General features: G+C 39.8%; 1 protein-coding gene across 3 annotated transcripts in view; it reads left to right on the forward strand.

The window, feature by feature from the left end:
* The window catches only part of RAI14 (retinoic acid induced 14), a 128245-nt gene that overhangs the window by 94450 nt on the left and 7707 nt on the right, over window positions 1-26088 (forward strand). For 2 of the 3 annotated variants that reach the window (XM_090037918.1, XM_090037919.1), the window contains exons 4-15: window positions 8461-8549; window positions 10514-10578; window positions 13885-13942; window positions 15546-15616; window positions 16498-16604; window positions 19270-19448; window positions 20539-20567; window positions 21510-21596; window positions 22118-22204; window positions 22851-22905; window positions 23289-23407; window positions 23941-25446. In XM_090037918.1, coding sequence (XP_089894044.1) covers window positions 8461-8549; window positions 10514-10578; window positions 13885-13942; window positions 15546-15616; window positions 16498-16604; window positions 19270-19448; window positions 20539-20567; window positions 21510-21596; window positions 22118-22204; window positions 22851-22905; window positions 23289-23407; window positions 23941-25446 — 2452 coding nt within the window. The remainder of the gene's footprint in view (window positions 1-8460; window positions 8550-10513; window positions 10579-13884; window positions 13943-15545; window positions 15617-16497; window positions 16605-19269; window positions 19449-20538; window positions 20568-21509; window positions 21597-22117; window positions 22205-22850; window positions 22906-23288; window positions 23408-23940; window positions 25447-26088) is intronic. The other variant, XM_090037921.1, reaches the window with a different exon arrangement.

The raw sequence follows: 26088 nt of genomic DNA on the forward strand, positions 1-26088 counted from the left end.
TACAACTTTGTTCTAACACTTCCCTCAGTCTGTTCACTGTGAAATACAGCTAAAATTCAGCTGGAAAGTAAAACTGTTGCTTTTGGTCTGGCTGTTGAAACAGAAATAAAGAACAGAACTGACCTAGAATTTAGTACAAGGAAGGAAGAGAGATAATATGTCCATGAACATATGTGCTTTTTTTTAAACCAGCACTAAAATACATAAAAGTGCAAGCCCAAGGTCGTGAATAAGTTGGTCAGAGCTCAATGAGGAGTAAAGGCTGCTAGCGTTATTGTGGCTCTTTTCCTGGCTGGTTAGCTTGAGGTCACTCATCTGTCTGGACTGGTTGAAGTGAGGACTGGGAAACTTCCATTTCTGTATTTTTATCAGCACCACAGAGACTCCAAGGAGTGCTGTATCTTTGTTTTAGCTTTCTTGTTTGTTTGTGCAAAGGTGGTCATCTGTCAGGAAACTGTAAATCATCCAGCTTTTGGCAGGCAAGTCATGCTTTTTGAAAGTCAACAAAGATTTGACATGCATTAGAAAAAAGAGAAAATGCTCTGCTTTGGGGAGGGGTGTTTTTACTCAAAATAAACCCTGACAGTGAGTCTAAGCAAGTTCATAATGTGCTTCAGATCCCATTGCTGTTAATGTATTTTTCAGGGAACTTGGGTGATGAATGGCACAAACCAACCATGTATTGTGCTCATACATTAGGCTTTTGTCCTTGCATACTATGATATTGTTTTTACTGTTCGCTTGCCATTTGACCTCTCACAGTCCTAGAGCGTTCTCAAGCATTCATTTTTTGCTAAGTTTTTTATATTTTGCTAAGTGCCATATCAGGTTACTTTCAAGACAAGGAGAAATGCTGTTCTTTGGAGAGTACTAATGCTACCTTAATAAATGAAGGAGGCAACTTAGTGACAGATGATGCGGAAAAAGCTTGATGCCTTTTCATCTGAGTCTTCACAGACAGGGTCAGCTCCCAGAGTACTGCATCTGGGAGCAGTTTGGGGAGAAGGTGAGCAGCCAACAGGGGTGAAAAACAGGGTAGGAACAATTTAGAAAAACTGGATGTGTATGAATCCATGGGGCCAGACAAGATGCACCCAAAGGTGCTGAGGGAGTTAGCCAATGTGATCACAGAGCCATTGGCCATTATCTTTAAAAACTCATGGTGCTTGATAGGGGTCCTGGGTGATTGAAAAAGGGCAAATATAGTGTCCATCTTTAAGAAAAAGAAGAAGGAGGATTCAGGGAACTCTGGGCTGATCAGCCTCTCACCTCGGTCCTTGGAAAAATCATGGAGCAGGCCATCAAGGAATCCATTTCTAAGCACTTGGAGGAGCAGGTGCTTGGGAAAAGTCAGCATGGATTCACCAAGGGCAAGTCATGACTGTCCAACCTGATTGCCTTCTGTGATGAGATGACTGGCTCTGTGGATGTAGGGAGAACAGTAGACAAGATATACTTTGCCTTTAGCAAGGCTTTTGATAGTCTCCCACAAAATTCTCATAAGCAAGCTAAGGAAGTATGGGTTCTGGATGAATGTCAGGTGAACAGAAAAATGGCTGGATCATCAGGCTCAAAGGGTCATAGTCAATGGCTCGGTTTCTAGCTGGTACCCAGTATCAAGTGGAATGTTCTAGGGGTTGATCCTGGGGCTGGTTTTGTTCAATTGTTTCATCAGTGACCTGGAAGATGGCACGCTCAGCAAGTTTGCAGAAGACACCAAGCTGGGGGGAGTAGTAGATGCACTGGATTGTAGGGCTAGGATTCAGAGAGACCTCAACAAATTGGAGGACTGGACCAAAACAGGTCATGAGGTTCAATAAGGAGAAGTACAAAGTCCTGCACTTAGGACAGAACAATCCCAGTACAGGCTGGGGCTGACTGGTTGGGCAGCAGCCCTGCACAAAAAGGACCTGGAACTTATAATGGACAACAATAAGCTGAATATGAGCCAACATTGTGCCCTTGTTGCGCAGATGGCTAACAGCATACTGATTGACAGTAGTAGGGGCGTTGCCAGCAGATCAAAGGAAGTGATTGTTCCCCTCTGTTTAGCACTGGTGAGGCCACATCTGGAATAGTGTCCGTTTTGAGCCCCCCACTACGGAAAGGATATACAGACAAACTGGAACAGGTTATCCAGAGAGGTTGTGGAGTATCTATCCCTGAAGGTTTTTAAGATCTGGCTAGACAAATACTTGTCTAGATGTCTTTATCATCTAATTGGGATGGTCCTGCATTGAGCAGGGGGTTGGACTAGATGACTTCCTGAGGTGCCTCCCAACTGTAATTTTCTATTATTCTACCAAAGATATACTGACAGTTGCCCTTAGGCATAATGCCCTCTAGGCAGTCTCTTGTAGTATAGTACAGATACCTCTGAAAATATATATGGTAGGGCAGTTCCTTCCCAGATCTTCATACCACAATCCATAGAGGAGCTGCAGGACTGAGCCCTTCAATCTGAGTTAGCTGATGATAATTTAGAAAATTTACTGCTTCAGAGATAAAAATTTACAGCACCGTGTTGATGAGATATTACTTGTTAGAATCATTCACTTTAATGTCCTCCCTATTCCCCAAAAGTGAGTATTGATTGCACTTTTCTGGTTTGGCTTCAGTGTTTGAAGGTTATAATGCCTAAAATTCAGACCTAATAGCTGTTATTTGTTTTCCATTGTGTTCTATTTTAATGGGACATCCTTGTTTATGTGGGCTGTAGACCTGCTTTAGACATGCTATCGAAGTATTATTTGATAATCAATACTGGAGAAGTTACTTCAAAGGTAGCTTTATAACTGGGTAGCCAGGGAACTTGGAGTCTTTCAAGAAGTTCCTTTTACAGGATTGCTAATGGCTTGCTTAGTCAAATGTTATTTTCTAACCTGTAAACGTGGATTAATTGTGTCCTCGTACCTGTTCATGAGGTCCTTAGACAAAATACTACATTTGAGCAAAAAAATAGAAATTAAGGGTTTTCTTACAGATACTACTTATATATCTAAAAAGGTACTTTCTGGCACTTAAATAACTTCTATAACTTCTGGTTCTTGATCTGTTAGTAAAGGTCAACCATCTGAGCTCACCTTTTCTTTGCACCTCCAGTGGGAATGGATTTTTATGAAATAAGTCTCTGTTCCCTAGGTAGTTCAATTTTATGACTGAATTCTGAACAGGCTAATTTTTGCTAAATTAATTGTAACCGCCTATTAAGATCAGATATCCATGGCAATCCTTACGTCTAGCTTTCATAAGGATGCCAAATGTAGAAAGCCACTTTGTTTAGCTATCAAACTGCCCAAGAATGCTTTTCTGTCAAGATGTTGATTGAATTTTCAGGGCATGTTACTGTATTTCCACTTAAATTTTGCTATTTGTTTCCTGTTGCTCTCAAGGTTGTTGATGCCAACCAAGCTTTGTATTCCCTTTAAGGATGTCATTTTGATGACTGCTTGGGTGCAAAGTAGGCAACTACCTGATTGGTAACTTCTGATCAGCAGCCCAGACCACCGGGTCTTCACCCATTGTGCTAAGAAGTAGATTGGAAATGAAGAGTTGCTTTGTTCCTAGGGGATGTAGGAAACCTCTGCCTTCAAGTTTCCTCTTTTGAGTAGTCGCTTCTAAGGGTGGCAAGGCTGGGAACAGAGTGAAGAGACTATTAGTTAATGCCAGAGGTGTTCTCATAGCCAACCAAAAATGGTGACAAAAGTAAACAGTGAAAATAGAAGATGTTTATGGAAGCCAGTGAAATGCTGACCTTTAGTGTAGCCATTTCTTCAGTGAGCTTTAAAAGACTCGTGTTCCTTGCCATTAACTGAGCAATCAGGAGGAGGGAATAGCGTTTGTTTGCTTTCTTTTGAAAAAAGGCTTATTCAAGAGAGATGCACGTAAGATTCCCCACTTTGCAGGGCTCTCGGGTGGTGAGAACTCCAGCCACGGCAAGCTTGCAGGTTTTGTCTCAACTATTTTAGGAGAGTTTATGCAGCTTTTCTGTAGGAAATCAAATTTCTGCAACTCCTCCACTGTGGGAATCTCCCTCTGGCTTGTCAGCGTCCGAAAATGTTCACTGTCAATGTAAAAAAGACGTTACTTTTTTTTATTTTGAACCGGAATCACTCTTCATGGACAGAAATGTGTTGTAATGTCAACTGCTACGTCTTAAACATGATTTTAATAGGAAGCGCAGCCCGTTTTGATTAGGTAGTAAGACGCTCTTCTCTTCCTTACAAGAACACATTTGTGAATGATCTGTTTGCACTCTCCTTCAGCAGAAAGTTAAAATTCCTTGTCCTCTTTTCTTATGGCACAATCCCACTTGTATCATCTCTTGGTATACCCTGCATCTTTATCTTTATCATGTCTTTTTTCATACAGCATCTGGCATTTAGTCATTTCCAATAAGGACCGTTTCTGCTTTTAGACCGGGGGGAGGGGGGTTTGCATAGGCTTCCTGCATCTTGCACATTAAGCTGTAGTGTTCTTCATTCATCATTTATGTTCCTGACTGTGAGTTAGTGTGGCCTAAGGAACTAGTGATTTTGAGCACACAAAACCACAGTTGATTTGGGACTTGGATTCCAGAAAGTGGTACCAGTGCTTTCTGAAAATCAGGCTTCTGAATGTTGTAAACTGAGTCCCAAAATATTGAAACAAAATCAGGAATCTCTTTTGGAAAATCCAGGTCTTTATCTTATAGGATTCATTCTGTAAAGTCTCCTGCCATGGAAAAAACAGCCAGCCAGATTTCTGGAGAAACTATTCTTTTTCTTGCAGTGTTTAAAATGAGGTATATAAAACCACATCAACATTTTCAACTGGGAATGAAAACCGGTGGGATGCTTAGCAAAATCCCTTCCCTTCTGGCTTTTGGGTTTCTTTCTGTTTGTAATAAATTTAGATGGTACCTTTAACTGAAAACATGTGTTTTCACCCCCTCCCCCACCCCTTGTGTAGCAGTTTTTTAGAAACACCACATTTGATAACTTTGAAGACAGTAACATTAGTATAAATGTTACTTTTGCATAACTATTATAATATCACTAAACAAACTTTGAATAAGGAGGACACAGGCCAGAAAGCTCAATAGTAGCTTAAAGGTTGCAATATTTAATAACTGTCTGAACAAAGTACAGCATAAGAACTATCTCCAGACATTATTCAGCAGATTACTAACATGTGATCATAAGCTGCTGGCACAAAACTTGCTAAAATTGAATTGGTCAAAATATTAACTCTAATTATCTCAGTACTCGATAACATTTTCCATGTTTTGTGAGTTTTCTCACCATAGAGTTACCTATACAGACTCTCTGCTTTGTCTCTGACCCATCATCTCCTCTATTAATCTGATGCATCTTCCAAAAGCAGCAGATATTTTAATTTGTTCATTGCTTGCAAGATCCTTCATAGCCCAAAATTGAACTGTATCTCTACAAGTGATAGCATGTTTGCATCAGTGAAATGCTGCTTCTGGATACACTGCATTATACAGCTTGGAAAAGGATTAGGATTGGAGAGGCAAGGGTCCCTTAATGGAGTGTGTGTGTGTATATGTGTGTTTCTGTGTTTGTTTTTACCTAATAAAAAAAAACTTGTGTATTTGAGCATTTTTATTGTAATTGACACAATACATATATGCAAACATTCTGTCTGTAAATGTTAAATGTCACTAATTTAGCCAATTTGCCACTATGTAAGTATTTATGATTCTTACAAATACTGTCAAATGTAGTTATGTACTTCACATGCCTTCTGTTCTTTGACTTGGATCTGATTTTCCTCTTTCACTATTGCATTGTTTTGCTGGTGGTATGTTGTATTAGGTATATTTGGAGATGTTGGGTTTCACTTTCCCCAACGATTTTTTTTCCAGAACTCAGAGAGAAACTTCTTTTTCTGGACAGAAATATTTATAAATGACCAATGCTTAGTCTTAGTATACATCTCCTTTCTCATTTAACATAAATCTATATTGCCTTCCAGCAACAAACTCTTTTAGTGTTCTTTATTTTCATAAATGCTTCCAGTGTGTGGTTTATTTATAGCAGTGGTAGGTGCCAGATGAAGTGTTCAGGATATTTTTGTATATCCACAAAGTAGTTTAAAGTCTAAGCAATACCACTCCACATTCACACCACAGCAATCAGGAGTGCTTCTCTGGAGGGACCATTTTAGGGGGTAAGGTAGTTGTTCTGCTTGCCTCAGAGCTCCTCTGTCCTTGCTAAATAGCTTCAAGCAAAGAAGGACCTCATTGTTTCGTGAGACTTCTTAGCATGTTACAAGAATTATGGCTTCTGTCCTTAATTTCTACTGGGATTTTCATAAAGTTTGCAAAGTAATGCCCCAAATTACTCTTTTTTTTTTTTTTGGTCTTACGGGCACACTCTTTAGCAAGCATTGGGTTGCTGTTTTGATTGGACTTTTGAACCACAATCACTGTAACTTGTTTGTCTTTCCATACATGCAGACTTACCTGCTAGTGGTTGCTGTTCAGTAGCATCCTTAGAACCTTAATGTGCACAATTATCTAAAAAGAGTTGTTCAGATTACTCATCAGCTTGCTATGCAGAGCATTATTCCAGTAGGGCCACTTTCAGAACACACCATCTGCCTCCTGAAAGTAATTTTTTTAGGCAAAATGTGCATACTGAACATAAACACTTCCAATTTTTCAAAAGCTCTGTCCCTGTGTTCTGCATCACATCTCCTTATATGTCATATGGCAGATGCCTGCCTTTTCACAGGATGCTTTCTGTAAATCCTGAAATGCCAGAGATTTCAAAGATGAAACTGCAGCTACTATGTCATGTGAGGAAGTTGGAGGCAACACAACTATTCTGTAATTAAGCCATTAGTAATTACTGCTCTTGACTGGGTACTGCCATGAAGTGGCCTCAACAACTCCCTGTGTTACCAAGTGAGATGCTTGTAGTGAAAAGGAAACCCAAAAATTAAAGACTATATTTATAGCACAGCTGTGCAACTATCCAGTAACTTGTTGAGAGTTGATGCACAGAACACATGCATTATATTAAAATCTAGGGCTTGTTGAACTTAGTTGGATTTTTCTGTCTTCAGTGTGACCCTGGTTTTATCCATTCATTTAGAAATCAGGGGCAGTTGCACATCTATGTTAGGCATTTAGGATTGCTTAGTAAGAAATCATCCTGAGCAAAATACCTCATATACTTTCCCAAAAGTTCACCTTCGAAAATTATGGTGTGTATCTTAAGTGTGGAAGCTTATTTTTCTCTCCAGAATAGATTTAAAAGATTTCATAGACATCAGGGCTGGAAAGGACCTTGTGAGATCATCGGGTCCAGCCCCCTGCCCAAAGGGCAAGGAGTCGTCTGGGGTTGGATGACTCTAGCAAGATAATCATCCAAACGCTTCTTGAACACATCCAGAGTAGGTGCTTTCACCACTTCTGGGGGGAGTCTCCAGACCTTGGAGACTCAAATGGTAAAGAGATTTTTCATTATGTCCAGTCTAAAATGATCTTCCAACAGTTTGTGACCATTAGACCTTGTATTCCCTTGGGGTACCCTGGTGAACAGATGTTCTCTCAGATCTTGTTGCACACCCCTGATATATTTATAGTCTGCCACCGGATCCCCCTGAGCCTACGCTTCTCCAAGCTGAAGAGTCCCATGCCTCTCAGCCTGTCCTCATAAGGCCTGGTCTCTTGACCTCTGATCATGTGTGTGGTTCTCCTCTGGACTCCTCCTGGAAGCATGGAGATGCTGTAAGAGAGCTGCTGCTGCTTTTCCTTCTCTTCCCTGCAGCACCCACATGTGGGAAAGGCAGTGGTGTGGTTGCACTATCCACTTTGGTTCCTGATTCACTTTAGGTTTAAAACCTATTTAAATGGCCTTAACATTTCAATAACTATATCCTTTCTTCAGCAATTTTGCTGTCTTTTAGCTACTTCTGGTCTCTCTTCTCCTATTTCACAGCCCTGTAGATCATTTATAGGGTTTTTTGTTGTTTTTTGTTTTAAATTCTAGATCTGCCCATGGAGTCCAGTCTTCGGCTACAGTTTCAGCTTTTTGGCAGAGCAGCCAAGAGCTGCTGACAGTTCAGTTCAGAAAGCATTACAACTGTAGCTTTTGCCTGAGCAGGAAAAGGAGGGTTTGTGAGCTGAAGATTAGCCTCTGCCCTTGCTCTGTGCAGTAACAACTCTTTTAAAAAATCTTTTCCTTCATTCTGCCTTCCCAAAAACAAAGTGAGTGTTTTACTTGGGAGCATGTGAGATGCAAAAGCATATGGTATGAATGTGGCAGGTTTTTTATTACTGCACATTCACTTGGAGAACTGTACACTTGGGAAATGTTTATAGGCATGTAAAGAGGTCTAGAATGGGGATTGGGGGGGTAGTACTGGTCTTTACCAGTAGTTAGTGTACAAATGAAATAGAAAGGAAATATTAATAAAACCAAGTGACTTGCAAATTCTCTCTTTTAGTTTTCACCTGGCTGCTACGAAAGGACATGCAGAATGCCTCCGGATTATGGTGACACATGGTGTGGATGTGACGGCACAGGATGGTGCAGGTATGTCACTGTAAAGTTAAACCTATGTTATACCATATATAGGACAAGATAAGTTTTCAAAATACAAAGTTGGAGGTCAGTCAACAATGTGGCACAAGCAATTATAAAACTGCACTCGGATCTATAGTTACCTGTTTTGTGCAAATGAAGTGACAGCATGGAAACGTTGTGTCATAAGTGTCCAGCTATTCATTTGCATTCATCTTTTCCCTGGAGGGGAAACTTAATTACACTAAGAGGGGAAACTTAATTACACTAATTGCTCATGCAGATGCAAGCACAGTTTTTGCAGGCAAAATTCATTTCTCCAAATTTGAAATCTCTACCCTCAGTCTTATAGATTTAAACATGCTATTGGACCTGAGATTACAAAATAATCAGCTAGATCTCTAACATAAAAATGTAATTTTTTATTTTTCTTTAGTATTTTGCAGTGTTTAAATCAAGGCCTTATTTATAGCTTTCTATGTTTATCAGGCCTACTAATCCCTTAGCTGTACTGGAAGTGCCTCAGGACATTTCTTGAGCATTATGACTTGAAAAGAGCTAATCGGGCAAAGTGGAGCTGAGAGCTCTCTCCTCCGCTGGTTCAGTCTTCAAAAATGTAGTGGGATAGTCTTTAATGTACAAGGGAGACAAGAGGAGGGGGCGGAACCTGGTAGATTTTTTTTAATGGATCATGCCCTTTCATCCGAGTTGTATCTATAGAATCAGTGCCTTGTACTTCCTCTAGTCGGACCAGTTACCTGAACAGCCTGCCAGTGCTCTGTCCTATAAAAATAATTGACTTTAAACATTGGGTGTACTAAGTCCATCTCTTGCTCCAGATGCCAAATAAGGGTCTGGCTTTCTTGTACGTAACATATAAGAAAATGTCTGATTCTGGCAAGAGAATTCAAATTATACACATGGATGCACTTTTGAGAGTAATTTACTTTGAATCTCGGGCACTTCATATAAATCTAACACAAATGTTGTCACTTCATCACATTTCAGGATTTGCACATTGTGCTAAATGGCGAAGTGGCCTAGCCTTGTCTGAGAGCATCACACTGATGCTTGATTTCAGTTTGAATGGACTTCCCTCTTGAAGTCATGTGTTTCTTTGTACAGTGCCTTGGAGCACATCCTCAGTGGCTTCTGAGTGTCTTTCTTAATGAGTACTGACTTGACTTCTTTCTCTTCACTTTTTTTCCTGACTTCCCATTTTTTTCTGGGGCTCTTTGAATAAAAAGAGATGAGATATTGCAATCGCTGGTCATGCTTCCATATACACTAATGCTCTTTTGTCTACCAGTGCAATGTGAACACTCTCAAATTAATGAGATTTGTAGGAATGTAGTCCCCAAAGTGAGTGTGGGTTATAGGCCTCACTTGCCCAATTCATAGGAAAAATCAGTATGTTAGAATAGGATAGTAAGCCCTGCCTGGAGCTCAAGATGTAGCAGCTCTGCTTCTTCTGTTTGGGGGATACTGTTTGGGGGATAGTTCAAGGCCCAAGGTGGTGGCCATCACAGAAGCACTTGATGGACATCTCTACAGCAGTTCTGTCAAAATCAAAGGGAAGAGAAACAAGCTGATGACAGCATTGCTTTTTAGAGAAACAAAGCTTAAATGCACAACTTCTTTTTTTCATCAAGAAAATATGATCCAAACACAAACTCTTTCTTAGAGCGAGACTGACTTCTGCCACAGGGTAGATTTTTGTAGATGTTTGCAAGAGCCATAAATTGGGATAATTTTTTAGTACTCAAACTGTAGTATAACAGTTGCAGAGTTATTGTAGAGTACGAAGTGACTGTTCTTCATTTAATGTGAAGCTTTCTACCTTTTTCCTAAACCCTGCTGTGATGTTGTTGATTTAGAAGCAAATGGAGCAATTCATAATCTCATCTTTCTGGAAGGGGTAAGGTTGGGCTTTTCATAATTGAGTACTTAATTTTTTTTTCATTACTTAAATTTAGGCCACAGTGCTTTACATCTAGCAGCAAAGAACAGCCACCTTGACTGCATCAAGAGGCTTCTTCAGGTAAAGTTAAATAAAAATTCAGTGTGCTCTGCATATTTTTTCTCTTGCTCTTCTTTGTCCAGTAATTCACACCAGCATCCTGTATTCTTGGAGCAGAATCCTATTTAGTTTTGTGTCCAAATGGCACATTTTCAGACATATAATTAGCATTTTTGGTGCTTAAGCACAGCTTACAGTTCTATTCCCTGTGCAGTGTGGGATGTGTAAACTTATGTGGTAGGATACAGACAGGCTGGACAGTATGTGACTTCGTATACATATGCAATGGTGCTACCTGGCAAAAGCCCATAACAAGTGCGTGTTATGCGTGGGGCATGGTGGAGGCATTAGCCTCAGTAGTTGCATGTTTAAGGTACTTGCCCAGGGATGGGGGGGACCTTGGTTCTAGACACCCATCATCCGCAGGGGTTTGAATCTCTGACTTTCTAGCCCAGTGGACTAACCATTAGACCACTGATTAGGGACCATCCAGTCCTTTCTCTGGTATTCCTCTTGAAGCTGATCCCCTGGGGCAGCCAAGGGAGGGAGATATTTGGAGCCAGGAGAAAGAGAACAAGCTAGATTGTGTATGTGTGGCTCAGTGAAATGGCTATCAACCTAGAAGGGTGTAGGCTGCTCCCAGTGGGGCAGAGACTTCTCCCCTGCTGTCTGTCCATTTTATCCAAAGGCTGTTGAAGCTGAGCCAAAGCACCTTGCATTTAAGAGAGCACTGGAGAGGGGCTGGATAATGCTTGACGTGTGGCTTGGCAGCTAGAGCCTGTACTGGAAGATCACACTGTAAACAGACATTGCCTTTGTGCCATCATAAATATTTTTATGGCAGCACAAAGCCCAAGCAAACAGATGTGCATGCCCCAAGTTGAATCATAAATGCCCAAAATTGTGTCTGCAACAATAGGTGGTAAAAATGTTTTGCTGCTCTTTAGCAGCAGACATCTGTTTCATTATGGCAGAAGAGTGTGGGCATCCCAGAGCTTCCCGTACTCTCTAGCTGTCCTGGGCTGGCACACACAGAGCTTCAGGGGCCCTAAAAGGAAATTGCTGGGGTATGCAGAATCGGGCCCCTGGGAGCACTTGCCAGGATTCCCATGTTTGCAGAGATGCACCTTGAGTTGGGGTTTGATACATGTACGCAAGGAAACCTTCTGGGGGATTTTTGTGGTGGCCTCTACAAACAGGGAATCCTGTGGTTCCCTCATTTGCGGTTGTCCTGCAGCATCAGGCCCCTGATGTTGCAGGAATGGCAGGGACCTGTTTGTCACCCAGTGAAGCAGATCAACTGTGCCAGGACACATCTCAGCACAACTGATCTTGCTCAAGCACAAAATCTGCTTACAGCCTCAGAGTAAGCATCGCAGAGTAAAGGGGCCTAGAAGTTTGGGCTTCCACTTCCTGAGAGGTAGTCTAACTACTCAGGCATTAGGCCTAAAACGTGGGAGCTTCCTCCTCTTCCCCACATTTGGGATTTCTGTAGCTATTGTTTGGGTGCATACAGTGAAACCAGATTCTGCCATTGGTGTTCACAGTCTATCTCATTATGGTCTGGTGAGGCATTTGGCTTTTCAATCCTTTCTTCCCTGTTCTCCAGCTTCTCCCTAAGTGGGTGAGAGAGAGCAGTATTATATCTTTGCAGGTAGCTCCCAATTTACGAAATTGCTTTTTTGCTTCACCCCCCACCCCCTGCTCACTGAGGTGGCAGTCTACAGCATGGATTTCTGACAGGTCACCAGACCTGTCTAATTTTCCACACTCCCTTTGAGATTGAATGCCTTGGAATAGCGCAGTAAGGAGAAGGTGTTTTTTTAGGAGGATGTTGAAAGTAGCAAGTAGGAATGGGAATTGTGAACACAAGAATTAAAGTGTGGGCCTACTTGCCCAGCAAGGGGAGTGAGTGAGATGACTGATTTGTAGTTATGGTTATGAGACTCTTTCAGAGGCAGGAACAGAGGATTTGGGTGTTTTGAAGTGAGCTGACGGGTGGGAGTTTGCATAAGTAGAGACATTAAGGGGGAAGCTAGAGAAGTTAGTGAAGATAGCTACCAACTGAGTTGGCAGAGTAGAGAGTGAGAGGCTGAGTATGGGGGAAGGTGATGACAATACAAGTCTCTGTGGGTACTCAGGGATGGGGCAAGTTGGCAGTGCTGAAGGAGGTAAAATGAGGGTTGAACCAATTGGGCATAAATGTTAATGACTTCTAAAATAGTCTCAGTCATAGACACAACTGGTACTGGTGTTCACAGTGGTTTGATTAATTGAACAACTGAACAGTGTGCGTATGTAGACAAGTACCAACTAGCTGTCCATTAACTTATCAGCTACAATAGCTTGCTACTTGGTTGATAATTTACTTGTTTTTATAAAAATTAATTAGAAATAAGAACACTGTTAAAAATGTAAAATAACAGTAACATTATTCAGTTAGTTTGTGCTCCGCAGATCATGTTCCTACTTCTCTACAGATTTGTTTTACATGATGCAAGCTGTTTGAAATCTGAGGAATGCATAAGCTCATCTTTGAAGTCAAAGTCAAGGAGATGTATATGAAATTAAAGTTTAACCCTCCTTTACAGAAGTTAGTAATGTGTATAGACCCACATAAGCAACAGCCTTGCAGAAGTTTATAGGAGTGTTAGGCTAAAAGACTCAAGCCACATTTTTACATTTCAAAAGCTTTTTTAAAAGCAAAAACTTTTTAAGTTCTCAAAATGATATCAAAGTCTCCTACATCAAAGTGTTTCTTGATAAGGGATCGTGGTCATCCTACGTAATTAAAAACAATAAGTCTTAGGAAAGTCAAGATTTTAAAATCAGTCCATAATGGCTAGCATTTTAAAAATCCCTGTAAAGTAAATTCTAATTAGATTTATTATCTTCCTAGCTGCTTCAGGTGTTATGATGGATGATGAAGCATACATTTTCTTTTACAAGACTAGAAGCAATTAGAATTTGAGGACCAGAACTGCAGTATAAAAGATCTGGCTTATAAAAAAGGGAGGGGGGTTTTTGGGTGTTCTCCCTCCAAGGCATCTGGATACAGACTTTCTGAATGCACTGCTATCTTTGTTCACATCTTTTCTCAAGGGTATTTCCTGACTTCCATACAATGCCTTTCAGCAGGAAGTCAGGGTTTATGAGGTGGAAAACCGTCCCTTTTTAATGATTTGATACTCATACATTTCTGTAGACCGGGATTGATGTGGTAGCTCATAAAGCTTGTTCTTCTGTAATGTCAGCTGAGCTCTTCTGTGCTTTGCAGCAAACACACTTCACTTTGATGTCTCTTTAAGTGCCTTTTTCTTTCTGCAGTCTAAATGCCCAGCAGATAGCACCGACAACTCTGGCAAAACAGCTTTACATTATGCAGGTAACTTTTCTTTTGCATGTTATTGGCTCTCTTGCACTGTAATGTTCATTTAGTCCCCTTTGCTCATGGAGTTTGACAAGTGCTATTTACATACAGCATTCATGGCTCCTGTTTCTCAGGACGAGAAGAAGGGTGGGTGCAACAGGATGGAGTAACTCTACTTCTGTTCCCACAGAGAACAGTGTTTATTCTACTTTACAATGTTTTCTTCTTGTAACATTTCAGTATCTCTGAATTGTTCCTGCTTTTTTTTAAAAATTACAGTAAATTTTATACTTCAGTAGAATAGAGTATTGACTTTTTGCATCTTGAATAAGCAAATTATACATGTCTACATCATCAGTAGATTTGAGTTTGGCTGTGCTTTAGGAGAAGAGAATCAAGTATAGTACATAGCAAAATTTATGTGCAGAGAGTAAAAGCTTCAGTGTGTTAAGAGTCAAGTGGCTCAGATATTTGCACCAAGTGACTAATTTCTTAGGCTCCTGGCAGATGTTACATGTGTCATGTGATTAACGTGTTAATTGTGTGACAAATTGTAACATGCTACATGTGCAAGCAGTTTATAATGAGATAAAATGGCAAACCAGCCACAAAGATGTTACTTGTTAAAGTGTGGAACATCTTTGTGGCTAATATGCTGTTTTGCTTTAAACTGAGCATATGCTGTGTACTCACTCGTGTATCACTCAGTGCTCTGCTCTCCCTCCCCCAGTCCAAGGGAGAGGCAGGGTGGGAGAGCAGCCAGCTCCCTAACAGTCTGTCTGGCAATGAGCTCTCAGGAAGGTTTGCAGACAGCCTTATCCCAGTTGCCCCTCAGTCTCTCCCAGGTTGCTTGCTGCTCCTGAAATTTCCAAGTGTGTCTATAGTATAGGACCCCCAAACACTGGATTTCTGGGTCCCAGGCTACAGGTATGCCTTTGAAGGGTCCCAGGACCAGACAGGGGGTAGCTGTTTCCCAGACCCAGTGGGGAGGGGGTAGGCCTGGCCTTGTCCATTCTCAATCCCCTCTGCCCAGTCCCACCAACTAGTTCCCTGGTGCAGGGCTGCAGAGTACAATTTCCAACTTGCCAGTGCACAGTTTCACAATGTCAAGCTGCAAGGCAGAGCTTTAGCACCCAGCATTGGGACCCATTCCCAGTGAGTATCTGGGAGGATGCATGATTTTGATAATCCAGGATACAACTCCTTAGATCCCATTGCACACTTATATTAATGTCTGCCAGAAGAAATTAATGTCTGCCTAATGCTACGCTAGCTCTGACTACTTGTTTTGTTTTAAAATAAATCTTACATTTTACAGTGTAATCCCTTTTATATTCCTCCTTCCTTTTGCTTGGGTGGTGAAACCAGATGGGTCAATTTGATTTGCTCGTTCTTAGACATTAGCATGATGCCATGCTATTTGGGTTACATGTAAAATGGAGACACCTAAATTTATGCACACGTTCTTTCCATTGTTGTTTTCTTTTAAAAAAATATTTAATTTTTCCCAGTCTAAAAATTCTTGAGTAAAACTTGATGTTTCTCCTGTTATAACCTACAGTGAGGAGACAAACATTTTTAAAGATATGATATAATTAATTTTTTTAACTTTTCCTAGCTGCATGTGGCTACCTTCCAGTAGTTCAACTTCTCTGTGAGCACAAGTGTCCAGTCAACGTTAAAGATTTGGTATGTGTCTATCATCTCACTGAATACTTTAAAATAGTTTTACTACCTTCAGGTAATCAAAATTCTGTTACTGCTGCTCTAAGCAATATGATACCTGTCTTGCCTCAGATTTCTTTGAGAAAGTTGTCTATATCCAAGCACCTAAGTTTTTAATGTATTTATCTCCACAACATGCTAGAGATAGAGAAGTGATGATATTAAACCCTATTTTACAGATGAAACTGAGGCATGGGAAGATTAAATGACTTGCCTAACATGTAGTAGAGTAGGTAGTTGAACCTGAATTTTCCAAACCTGATATTCCTTACATCTGTAAGGTTATAGAGAGGCTACATTTAAAGTAGAATTGTCACCATGAAATAAGTGTGAACACCATGAACCACAAACTACTGCCAAGTTTTTGAGGTCTTCTGGAAAAATGCACTTTGCAAGTCAGAAAGCTGTTTGGGGCATTTTAGTGTTTAGACATGAGAGCAGGCATAAAAATACCCATCTGTGCTCTCCAAAGTTGTTTCTCCAGCCAAAAATACCTATTCTCTTCTGTCTGCCTACTGCTTCTTTTTTATTATTGCGTATGCCACAAAAATTAGACCTAGAATTTGTCTCACTTTATCTTCAAGTGTTTGGAAATCATACTTCTGCTCCTGCCTACCTAAAGAACAAAGGGAGCACAGGTAATAAGCAATGTTCCTAGGCTTTGCTGAGTTATTGTTTATTCATTAGGAAAGGAATCAGTCAGCAAAGGGTTAAAGTGAGCCAATTTACATTTATAACAAGAAAAATAGCGTGCCAGCAATAGCCATTGCCTAGGCATAATTACACTGAGCATTTTTTGGATAGATGGAATATTGTTCATAGGGGCTTTTTTAATGTATTCATAGGATGGGAACATACCTCTGCTTCTTGCAATTCACAATGGCCATGCTGAGGTATGCAGACACCTTCTGGATCATGGTGCAGACATCAACTCCAGGGATAAAAATGGAAGGTACAACAAACTAGCTTCACTGTATTCATGATTTTCTTAATACAAACCTTTGGAAACTAAACCATTGCTTCCCTCTCCCCGCAACTTTTGTAAACTTGTCATTTAAGAGTCAACACCAGGTATCTGTGTAAGAAACTGCATAAGAAATCTTGTTTTTTGAGGAAGTTTTGTTAGAGAACTTGGCATGGGCATATTGAGATATGACTAAAGGAAAAATTGAAAGGACAGATATACAGCACTAGATGGTAATACCCCAGGCTGTAAGAAAGGTGTAAATTGAACTTTAAAACCCATCCAACAATTATCTGGCCACCTCAGGTACACGGTTTTTGAAGGCTTCTGGGTTTGATCCATTGTATCTATTCCATGTCTGATTCATGTAATCATCCCAAGGTTGTCTCCTAAAGCTCTAGTACAATCAAGACATGTTCCCAAACTGCTTTCACCTCTTTAAGTGATCATTGATATACAGTGTTGATCAGATAATGGCAAAACTGCAAGAGAAAACAAAACAAAGACTTGACAATAGAGATATGCTGGCCTTTGTCTTACTGTTACCAATTAGGGCTTTATTGAATTTGCAGGTGGTTTATTTGCTGAATTTACATTTTAAACAAGAGCATCCAAAATACATTTTTCCTTCATTTTCTTTTTATGAAATTGTTGATTTAATTTTTAAAAAAAAATTATTGTTGTATAAACCAGCATTGAAATTGCCACAGCAAAACAGATGGCAAAGGAGATTTAGCACTTACTTGCTGTAATGCATAATAAAATGATCTAGAGTGCCTTACTGTTCCTTGACAGTATCCAGGAAAATCAGAGTTAGCTCTCTTCCTTTGGTCTGATGATACAGTGCATTACAACAGTGGTCTCCAAAGTGGGGTGCGCAAGACGATCCATTGGGGTGCGGGAAGAAAATATTAGACCTTCTATTTATATTTATTTTTTCTCTAAAAAAATAAGAAGGAAATTAAGCTTTACTAATATTTAATATACAGATTGACACTGGTGCCCTCACTCGGTCCGTATGTCAGACGGTCACGTGTCACGTACGGTACGCGAGGTATCCGGAGGGAAGAGTGGGAGTTCCACAATGCAGAGGGGTTGATAATGGCACCCCCAATAAATATGCATATATTGGGGGTGAGTGCTCAAAAATTTTTTATTGATAGGGGTGCACGATCAACAAAGTTTGGAGACCACTGCATTACAATTGCGGGTTGTTTGTTGTTCTTGGCTATAAGTAAACCAGCCTCCTTTGTCCACTGCTCAGTTTGAATGGCCATGACGGACCTGTAGATCTACAGGGCTGTCCGTTCAGAGATCTTTACCTTTCACTCAGAGCTTCCTGTGGAAACTCTTAAAGTTCATTGTCTATTTGCATTAGAGCGCTTCATTCTTCAGCAAGCAGCACAGCAGTTTAAATCCTGTTTTTTTCAGATAGTAAAAGTTGGGGGTGGAAGCAGAGCAGAGGGTGCTAAGTGGGAAACATTGTTTTCCTTCTTGTCCCCCCAGCCCCATTTGTGGATGCTAGTTTCATGTCTTCAGTTTACAAAATCAGAAATATGCAGAGTTTCTTAAAAGGAAAAATAGGAAGTGAGTATTTCCAACTCAGTCTCCCATCCAGATTCTACTAAGTTATTACTTTGATTTTATTATTTTAAAATTAACTCTATAAGGTTGCTTGAAACAAATATTCTTCACTTTTCTGCCTTGCACTGCTCTTTGTCTAGTGCAGAGCAGTTCAAATCATCTCTCCTGAGCATTTCACTCCTCTAAGAAGGCTGCATTTTATCGGGTGCAATGATTGGTATAACGTTTGACAAGCATGGAAGTAAACAGTTATTGCTGTGATAGGGTCTTTCACATCACAAACACTGTTTAACAAACTGAAGAACAGTGTGTTGTATCCAGCAGGGTAAAGAATGTTAGAATGTGTTCAAGCACTCTTGATGAACTACTGTGTGCAGTTCTCTTCATCCCTGCCAGTAACTTGGAAACACAGTTAATACAATATACTCCTGCTGCGGGTAATCTCTGGCTCGAGATCTTGACACTCTTAAGACTGGCTGGCCTTGGAAGTGGAATCAACATAAGCCTTTTTGTTGTATAATGGAATATTTTTAAGTGGGGAAGGGAGACTAGAGATTTGAACTTTCCTCCTTAAGTGCACCTTTTGTTCTCACTAAGCATGTCAGTGGCTTATTCGTTTTGCTGTTTGGCTGAAATAAGTAAATCTCTGTTTTATTTCTGTTACCTTCAACAGCAGTGAATGAAATGCAGCTGTGTTCAGATAGGTGCTCTTGTATTGCACTAGGTCAGCAGGGTGATCGTGGCTGAGATGTTTAATGATTAGTTTAACCCAAAGCCAAATAGCCACTTGCTGAAATAAGCTGTGCATCAGCCACCTCCTGAAAGTGCAGTGCTAAGAACAATGGAGAGACCTACAGAGCACTGCAGTCCTTTGGAAAAGCCCCAGCTGGTGTTTGTGGGAGAATTTTAGGAGCGATAATAGTGCAAAATGAGAAAGAAAAACTGGTTATAATGAAAACATTTTCCATTTTATCAATATTTGCATGGGCTCTTTATCATGGCAGTGTAGTGTGACAAAGCTACAGCTCTCACAAGTATGCTTGACATGTTTCGGTTCTTTTTTCTCTAGAACGGCTTTGATGCTGGCTTGTGAAGCTGGTGGTCTTAACACTGTGGAAGCCTTAATCAAAAAAGGTGCAGACTTCAACCTGGTGGATGCCCTTGGACACAACGCCCTCCATTACTCTAAGCTCTCTGAAAATCCAGGGATTCAGAGTCTCCTCCTTGCAAAGATCTGTCAGGATGCTGGTAAGAGGAAATAGCCTGCAGCATTGTCCTCTCTTAACTTCAGCTTGCTACATAAAGGAAGCTAACTTATTATTGAGAATAGAGCTAGTTGGTTAAACAGCTACCTCCAAGAGTTACTGTGAAGCTGCATCAATCTGCCTGCCAGGTGCTTCTTAGGATATAAAAACAAGATTTGTGCCCCAAGGAACTTCAAGATAATACCCAGCATGAGATAAAGGGGTTAGCAGGACATTAAGGAGCAGCGGGAAGGGGAAGGAGGAAAGGTAGGCTCAGTAAGGTAATGGAGTAACTTAGTAAAGTCTAGCACACAATGGGTACATCTACACGTGTACTTTACTGCAGAGCTGAATGATTAGTTTTGCAGTAAAGCATCACTGTCTACCCATGTGCCCATATTGGGGCCAGTAAATTAATTAACTCCTCAACTGGGTGTAACCTACAGACTTTTCAAGAAGACGTCTTGTCAGGTTTCGTGCCGTGCCTTTTTCAACTGAAAACATCAGCATCCTTCCCTGTCTTTGGGTTTAGGTCTGATTGTTCTAGACTTCCATGCCCCCCCTTTAGACTACTTTGCTTTCTGCTACTGGTCTCCTTTCTGTCTGTCTGTCTCCAATAAAATTTCAGTCCCCTACATCATGTTTCTTTGTCAGGTGTTCAGAGCCTCCCCATCAACTGTTCCACTGCTTGCCTACTAGCCCACTTGTCAGAATCCACCTTCTTGGCTTGTCACCCTTTTGTCTAAGGGGATTTCCATTCAAGTACAGAACTAGTGAGGTTCATTAAACCTTGAGGGTTACCCACTGTGCCACCTCCTATTGGAATTTCACCTCAAGGTGGAGGTAAAAAAAACAACAAAGAAAGCATTCAAAATAGACTGTACGGTTTGATACATGATGGACGGACAGCTCATAATCTCAAACTAGAAATCCAGAAGTTGAAGATAGGTCTGTTCCTCAGATCGTTAATCAAAAGATATCTTTACATCAAGAGAGGGTAGGTGAGAGTAGGGGCAGTGCAACGAGATTTGCCTTTTTTCCCCATAATGGTATTACTTTAAGGTAAATGTGCAACTTTTTTTTCTGCTCTACAGATACAAAGTCACCAACAAAACCAAAGCAGGTATTTGTCTCTCTAAGTTGTTTGAAAACATTCAGACTCTACAGATTGCTATTGCCTGAAAAAGGACAAGTGACTTGCTTATAAACACTAATAAATGTTGCTCTGTGATTTACATTCTATAGCATGAATATATTGAGTTGCTCGTTGTATAGAAATGTGTCTAAGAAATACTGCTTTTTTATTTTTTGACTTAGCCTCTAAAATTCAGTAACCAGCCAGCTTTCCTTTTTTTCCAAAAGGAGGGTCTAGAGGGAATTTTACTTGCATGGGGAAACAAACCACAGACATACATAGTGAAAATGCAAGAATTCAGATTCAAAGATTGGAATTCTCTGCACTTTGTAGAGACTGGCAAAGGAAAACTCTTCAGGCTTCCCAAAATGAAAGCTGTATTCCTATTACTGGGGTCTACCATATGTTAGAGAACCCTGATGATCTTGCCAGGTACAACCAGTGACAGCTGCCCTGATACAAACTGTTAGTGGCACAGTGTTTTGCAGGGCATACAGCTCACAGAGGTGGCAGGAAACTTGGTAGATATGATGTGTCGCAGTGTAGGAGAAATGGGTCTCTAGCCATCCAAACAGAAGCATTGATGAAAAGGAAAAATAATCTCTATTAACAGAGTTGTCAGAGGCTGTGAATAAACTAAAGCATTTTGAAATCACTAGTAAAATGCTAAACTTCTCATTGGCTTGTGCTTTTTCACTAAATCTGTTTGTTTTTATTGAAGCATGGACTGCAAAAACAGAAGCCTTATCTTCATGCATGTTTAGTAGCTTTTATTATAGCAGCATAGCCACTGTTTAGGAAAAATTTGAATTAAACAAGGCAGGAACTGCTAAAATTTATTCTTAAGTGGGATTTTTAATAAAAGCAACTTACCCAGACTTTACTAACCAAACTAACAAAACTCCATTCTCTGGCCTATGAAACTTTCAGCATGATCAAGTCTCTAAAGTAAGTTCAGAAAGAAGTGGAACTCCAAAAAAACGCAAAGCCCCACCTCCTCCTATCAGTCCTATCCAGGTAAAGAAAAAATACAACTTTGAATGTGTGCATATTGTTAGTGGGATGGGGAATATGTAAGGCATAATATTGAAAGATATTGGCTGAAATTTGCTTTAGCAATGTTATTTGATATGTCTGTCTCATGTCTGTGAATGGATTTCTGAGGCTAGACTGACATCTTGAAACCCATATTGGTTACACTTATTAAAAAAGCTGCTGAAAATAATGGTGTGGCCTAAGATAGAGCTTACAGAATACTGTAAAAGTTGCGCTTCTATTTAAAGATGATCCCTCTGCTTTGATGAATGGCTTAAATACACTTCCATGTACAAATAAATATAATGTATGGGGTTGAGCTACCTCTTAACAAATAGGTTAATATTAAACTGAAACAGTGTGACAACTACGCTGCATGTACTCTAATGGCTAAGCACAATATGCAGTTGTGAAGTTAGCTCTTGGGAATTAAGGCAGATTTATGTCTTGTGTTAACACAAGAAGAACTCTTTAATGTAGATATCTCTGTGTATGTTTTTCAGTTTAGTGAATTGTCCTCTCCACATTCAGCAACTTCAACTCCAATGGCTGGAAAAGGACAGGCATTCTTTGATGAACAAGCAAGCAAGGTTAGCTTTTGGGGTTTTGGTATATTTAATACACTTGAGTTTGATTTAGGTGGTTAAATACAGAAGCTTGATAATGGGGTATCGTTGTATATGAATGACAAAATTTAAGCATTTAAAGATTTCTTTTTACCAAAGTAAGATGTATGCACTTTGTAAGGTGATTTATTTTTAGCAAATATGCAGAGATAATTAATTCATCATAATTAGTAAGCATCTGGTAATGTAACCATGAAAGTAAGAGCTTGTTACATAGAGTAAATAAATTGTATGACACTATATAATATGCAAATTAAAGATAGCTTTGTCCAAAAGGCTTTCAGGCAGTTACCTTAGTGTCTGATTTTGGTCCACACTATTCAGGACTGCTGTTCCTGAGCATAAAGTATGCAATACAACATTGCACTGTTAAACATGTAGGCTGCAACTTTCCAAACTCCCTGTGGGGATTTGGATGCCCAAATCATGTTGATTGGAGTAGGAACCAGGGACCCAAATCCTAGATTTAAACATTCTAGCTCTATGTAGAACAAGGCCCCAGAATCCAAAAGAGAGGATTGGTCTTTTGTAGGGTTTGACTTCATTCTCTGCTTATTTTTGTGAAGTATAAAACTTTGAGTAGAAGAATTGTCCCCTTGTGTCCCCACAGGAGGAGATCAGCTCCATACAGAGAGATAAGGATAGGCTGAGTGACAGCACTACAGGTAAAGTAAATGAAGAGTATCATATTTGCTTTTTCTTCTGTGGGACTTTTTTAGGTAAAGGATGCAAAGTAGCAACGTGCTGTTTGCAATGCTGTATGGGCCTAATTTTAGAATGTCAAATACTTCAATACAAAAACAATAATACTTTTATTGGGTAATAGTTTTGGTCTTGCAGCTGTAGAGCAAAAACTGCTGTTTCTACTTGTGATAAAACCTAGTGTTTTAGAAACAGACCTAGGAAGAATTCCTTCATTTAGCACGTGTAGTGGTCAGGAAAACAATGGAGTTCACTTTTTCTCAAAGCTATTTTATTCAAAAGGATAGAGTATGTAATAAGAGCAATGACTATTTAATCACCTTGGTTACTGCTGTTTATTTCAAAGGTGCAGATAGTTTACTAGATGTAAGTTCTGATACTGATCAGCAAGATCTACTTCAACTGTTGCAAGCAAAAATTTCCTCTCTAACATTACGCAATAAGGAATTACAAGACAAATTACAGGTATGTATTAAAACTTTTTTCACAAAGCAAAGGAATCTTAGCTCTTGAAATGCAGAATAAAGAACTGGTTATAGTTTTAAAGAGGCATGTTGTACAGAGAAATTAAGAGAGTTAATAGATAGCAAGTGTATTGAGGAAACAACCTTTGTCTTCAGTATTAAATTACAGTTTTTCAAAGAGGGTTTATAGGTAAGAGCATTAAAGAAATCTTTGTTCTTTAGTATAAAAGTACTGTATTTCAATTCTCACATTTCCCATAAACTATTGGTCAAAACAGTGGTTAACTTATTGAGGGCTCACGGTCTTATACTTGTCAGAGCTTTTCATTACTATATTTTAGAAATCAGCCAAGATATTTGGAAAGACTATATCTTCTGCTGTATTTCTTTAGAGGAATTGGGCTCTGAATGCCCCTGTAAGTCTTAGCTCACAGTTTTTTTACCTTTTCCTCCTCAGGTGATAAGAGTTCCATATTTAATCTACTCCAACAAATTTTGTAATACATATACTTATTATGTTTGTGTTTTGTGCAGGGAAAAGAACTTAGAGAAGCTGATATAGATTCTACCCTAGAATCTTATCATTCCACCCAAACAGAGCTTAATCAATCGGTAGACAGACAGAGTGAAATCTCAGCTCAGGAGCCAAAATCTCCTTCTTTAAATGAAACACCAACTTATGGGAAGTCAACAAGCAACAACGAAGAAAACTTCAAGCATCTACAAGAAGATTTAAAGGTTTTGCAGAGAAAATTAGAAAATTCTGAAGCAAAAAGGAAACAGTTGGAGACACAGCTTCAATCTAGAGTACCCGAAACAATTCATTTAAACAGCACAGAAATTTCAGAAAATGGCTCTGATCTTAGCCAGAAACGCAAAGAAACCCATAATAGGTATGACGAAGCTATGAAATTGGGCCTTGTTTCTTCTGAAAACAAAGATACTTGCTCAGAGCTCAATGTCCTGAAGGTTACATGTGAAGAAATTGAGGTGCTAAAGCTAGAACTCAAGAAAGCATTAGAGGAAAGGGAAAGTTATAAAGAGAAAGTGAGAGAGCTGGAGAAAAAACTTGAAGAAAGAGAGCAGAATGTGGGTAGCGGAATGTCTGCGGAAGAATGTGAGGAAATAAAAAATTCATACTGTTTAGTTATTGAGAATATTAACCAAGAGAAGGCTTTGTTGATTGAGAGGTATAAAGAAGGGCAAGAAGAAATCAAAAGGCTACAAGACAAGTTGAAAACTCAGATGCAGTTGGAAACTAGTGATGAAGCTGGGGAGATGAAAGAAGCACAGACCAGAATGATAGATGAGCTAAACAGGCAGGTGAGTGAGTTGTCTCAGTTATACGAAGATGCACAAATAGAGCTTGAAAGCTACAAGAAAGGAAAAGCTCTGGAGAATGTAGCTTTGGACTATGTTCCTAGAGAGGAGCACGAGAAACTAATGGAGTTAGCAAATTTGTTGAAAGATAAAGCTGAGAATGAATTGTCTGAAATGAAGTCACAGTACACAAAAGTGGTAGACGAAACAGGGCAACTAAAGCAGTTGATAGATGCTCAAAAGCAAAATTCGGTAGCAGTTGCTGAACACCTGCAGGTGGTGAATGCTCTCAGGAGTGCAGCAGAGGAAATGCAGGAAGAAATAAATGAGCTTAAAGAAAAGCTTATCTACAAGGAAACTGAGATAGGAAAGCTACAGAAGGAATTATTGGAAGAAAAAGCTGCCGTTAACGAAGCAATGGTACCCAGAACTTCATATGAAAAACTCCAGACATTGTTAGAAGGTGAAGTAAACATGTTGTCATCTAAACTGAAGGATTTAATGAAAGAGAAAGAAAATTCAGCCTCAAATGTTGCACAATTAAAAAATCAAGTTTTGCAGTTAAAAGAGGAAAAAGAAAGCATTCAAACTCTACTTCAAGCAAAGGAGCAAGAAAAAAATGGACTTCAACAAAAGTTCCATCAAGCTCAGGAAGACCTTCTGGAAATGAAAAAATTCTCTGAAAGTTCATCCAAACTAGAAGAAGACAAAGATAAAAGGGTTAGTAATTCATTAAACAGAGTTGGTGGTCTGGATGTTCAGTCTTTGTAAAACAATTTGGATAATACAAATACAAATACAGTTCACAACCCTGTACTGAACAAGGTGACCCCTAGAACAGGAATTTGAGTACCCCATCTTGTAATGTCAGGTGCTACAATAACATCTTTTTAGAGGATTTAGCCACGCAGCCTTTTATTAGTAGTAGTTGATCTTGTAGAGTTTTTCGTGCATGATCTTTCTCTCTACCTCTTCTAGGAGTTTGGTTACATCAGGCTCAGTTCTCATGAGTACCCACCTCAAAGTGGTAGAGAAGGGATTTGGAAGAGGTAGACATGCACAGGGCCCAAAGTTACACAAAATAAAACAAGTGAGCCTAGATACAGTAGTTCTTGCTTCACTTAATTTACCCATGCCTGACACTACACAACTTATTTTTTATATGGATAAGTTTACTGTATTTATGTCTTCAGATACAGATCTGCTTGTGTGGTCAATAAATGCAATACATTTTTGATAAATACAAGATTATAGGAAAGTGGGGCTGGAGGGGCTTCCTAAGGTCATCTATTCCAGCCCCCTGCTCAAGGCAGGATCATCCCTGACTAAAGCATCACAGCCCAATGTCTTGTCTCACCTGCC

The sequence above is a fragment of the Crocodylus siamensis genome, chromosome 3, assembly GCF_052110815.1.
Source record: "Crocodylus siamensis isolate JL-2025a chromosome 3, ASM5211081v1, whole genome shotgun sequence".
In the NCBI taxonomy this organism is placed as follows: domain Eukaryota; kingdom Metazoa; phylum Chordata; order Crocodylia; family Crocodylidae; genus Crocodylus; species Crocodylus siamensis.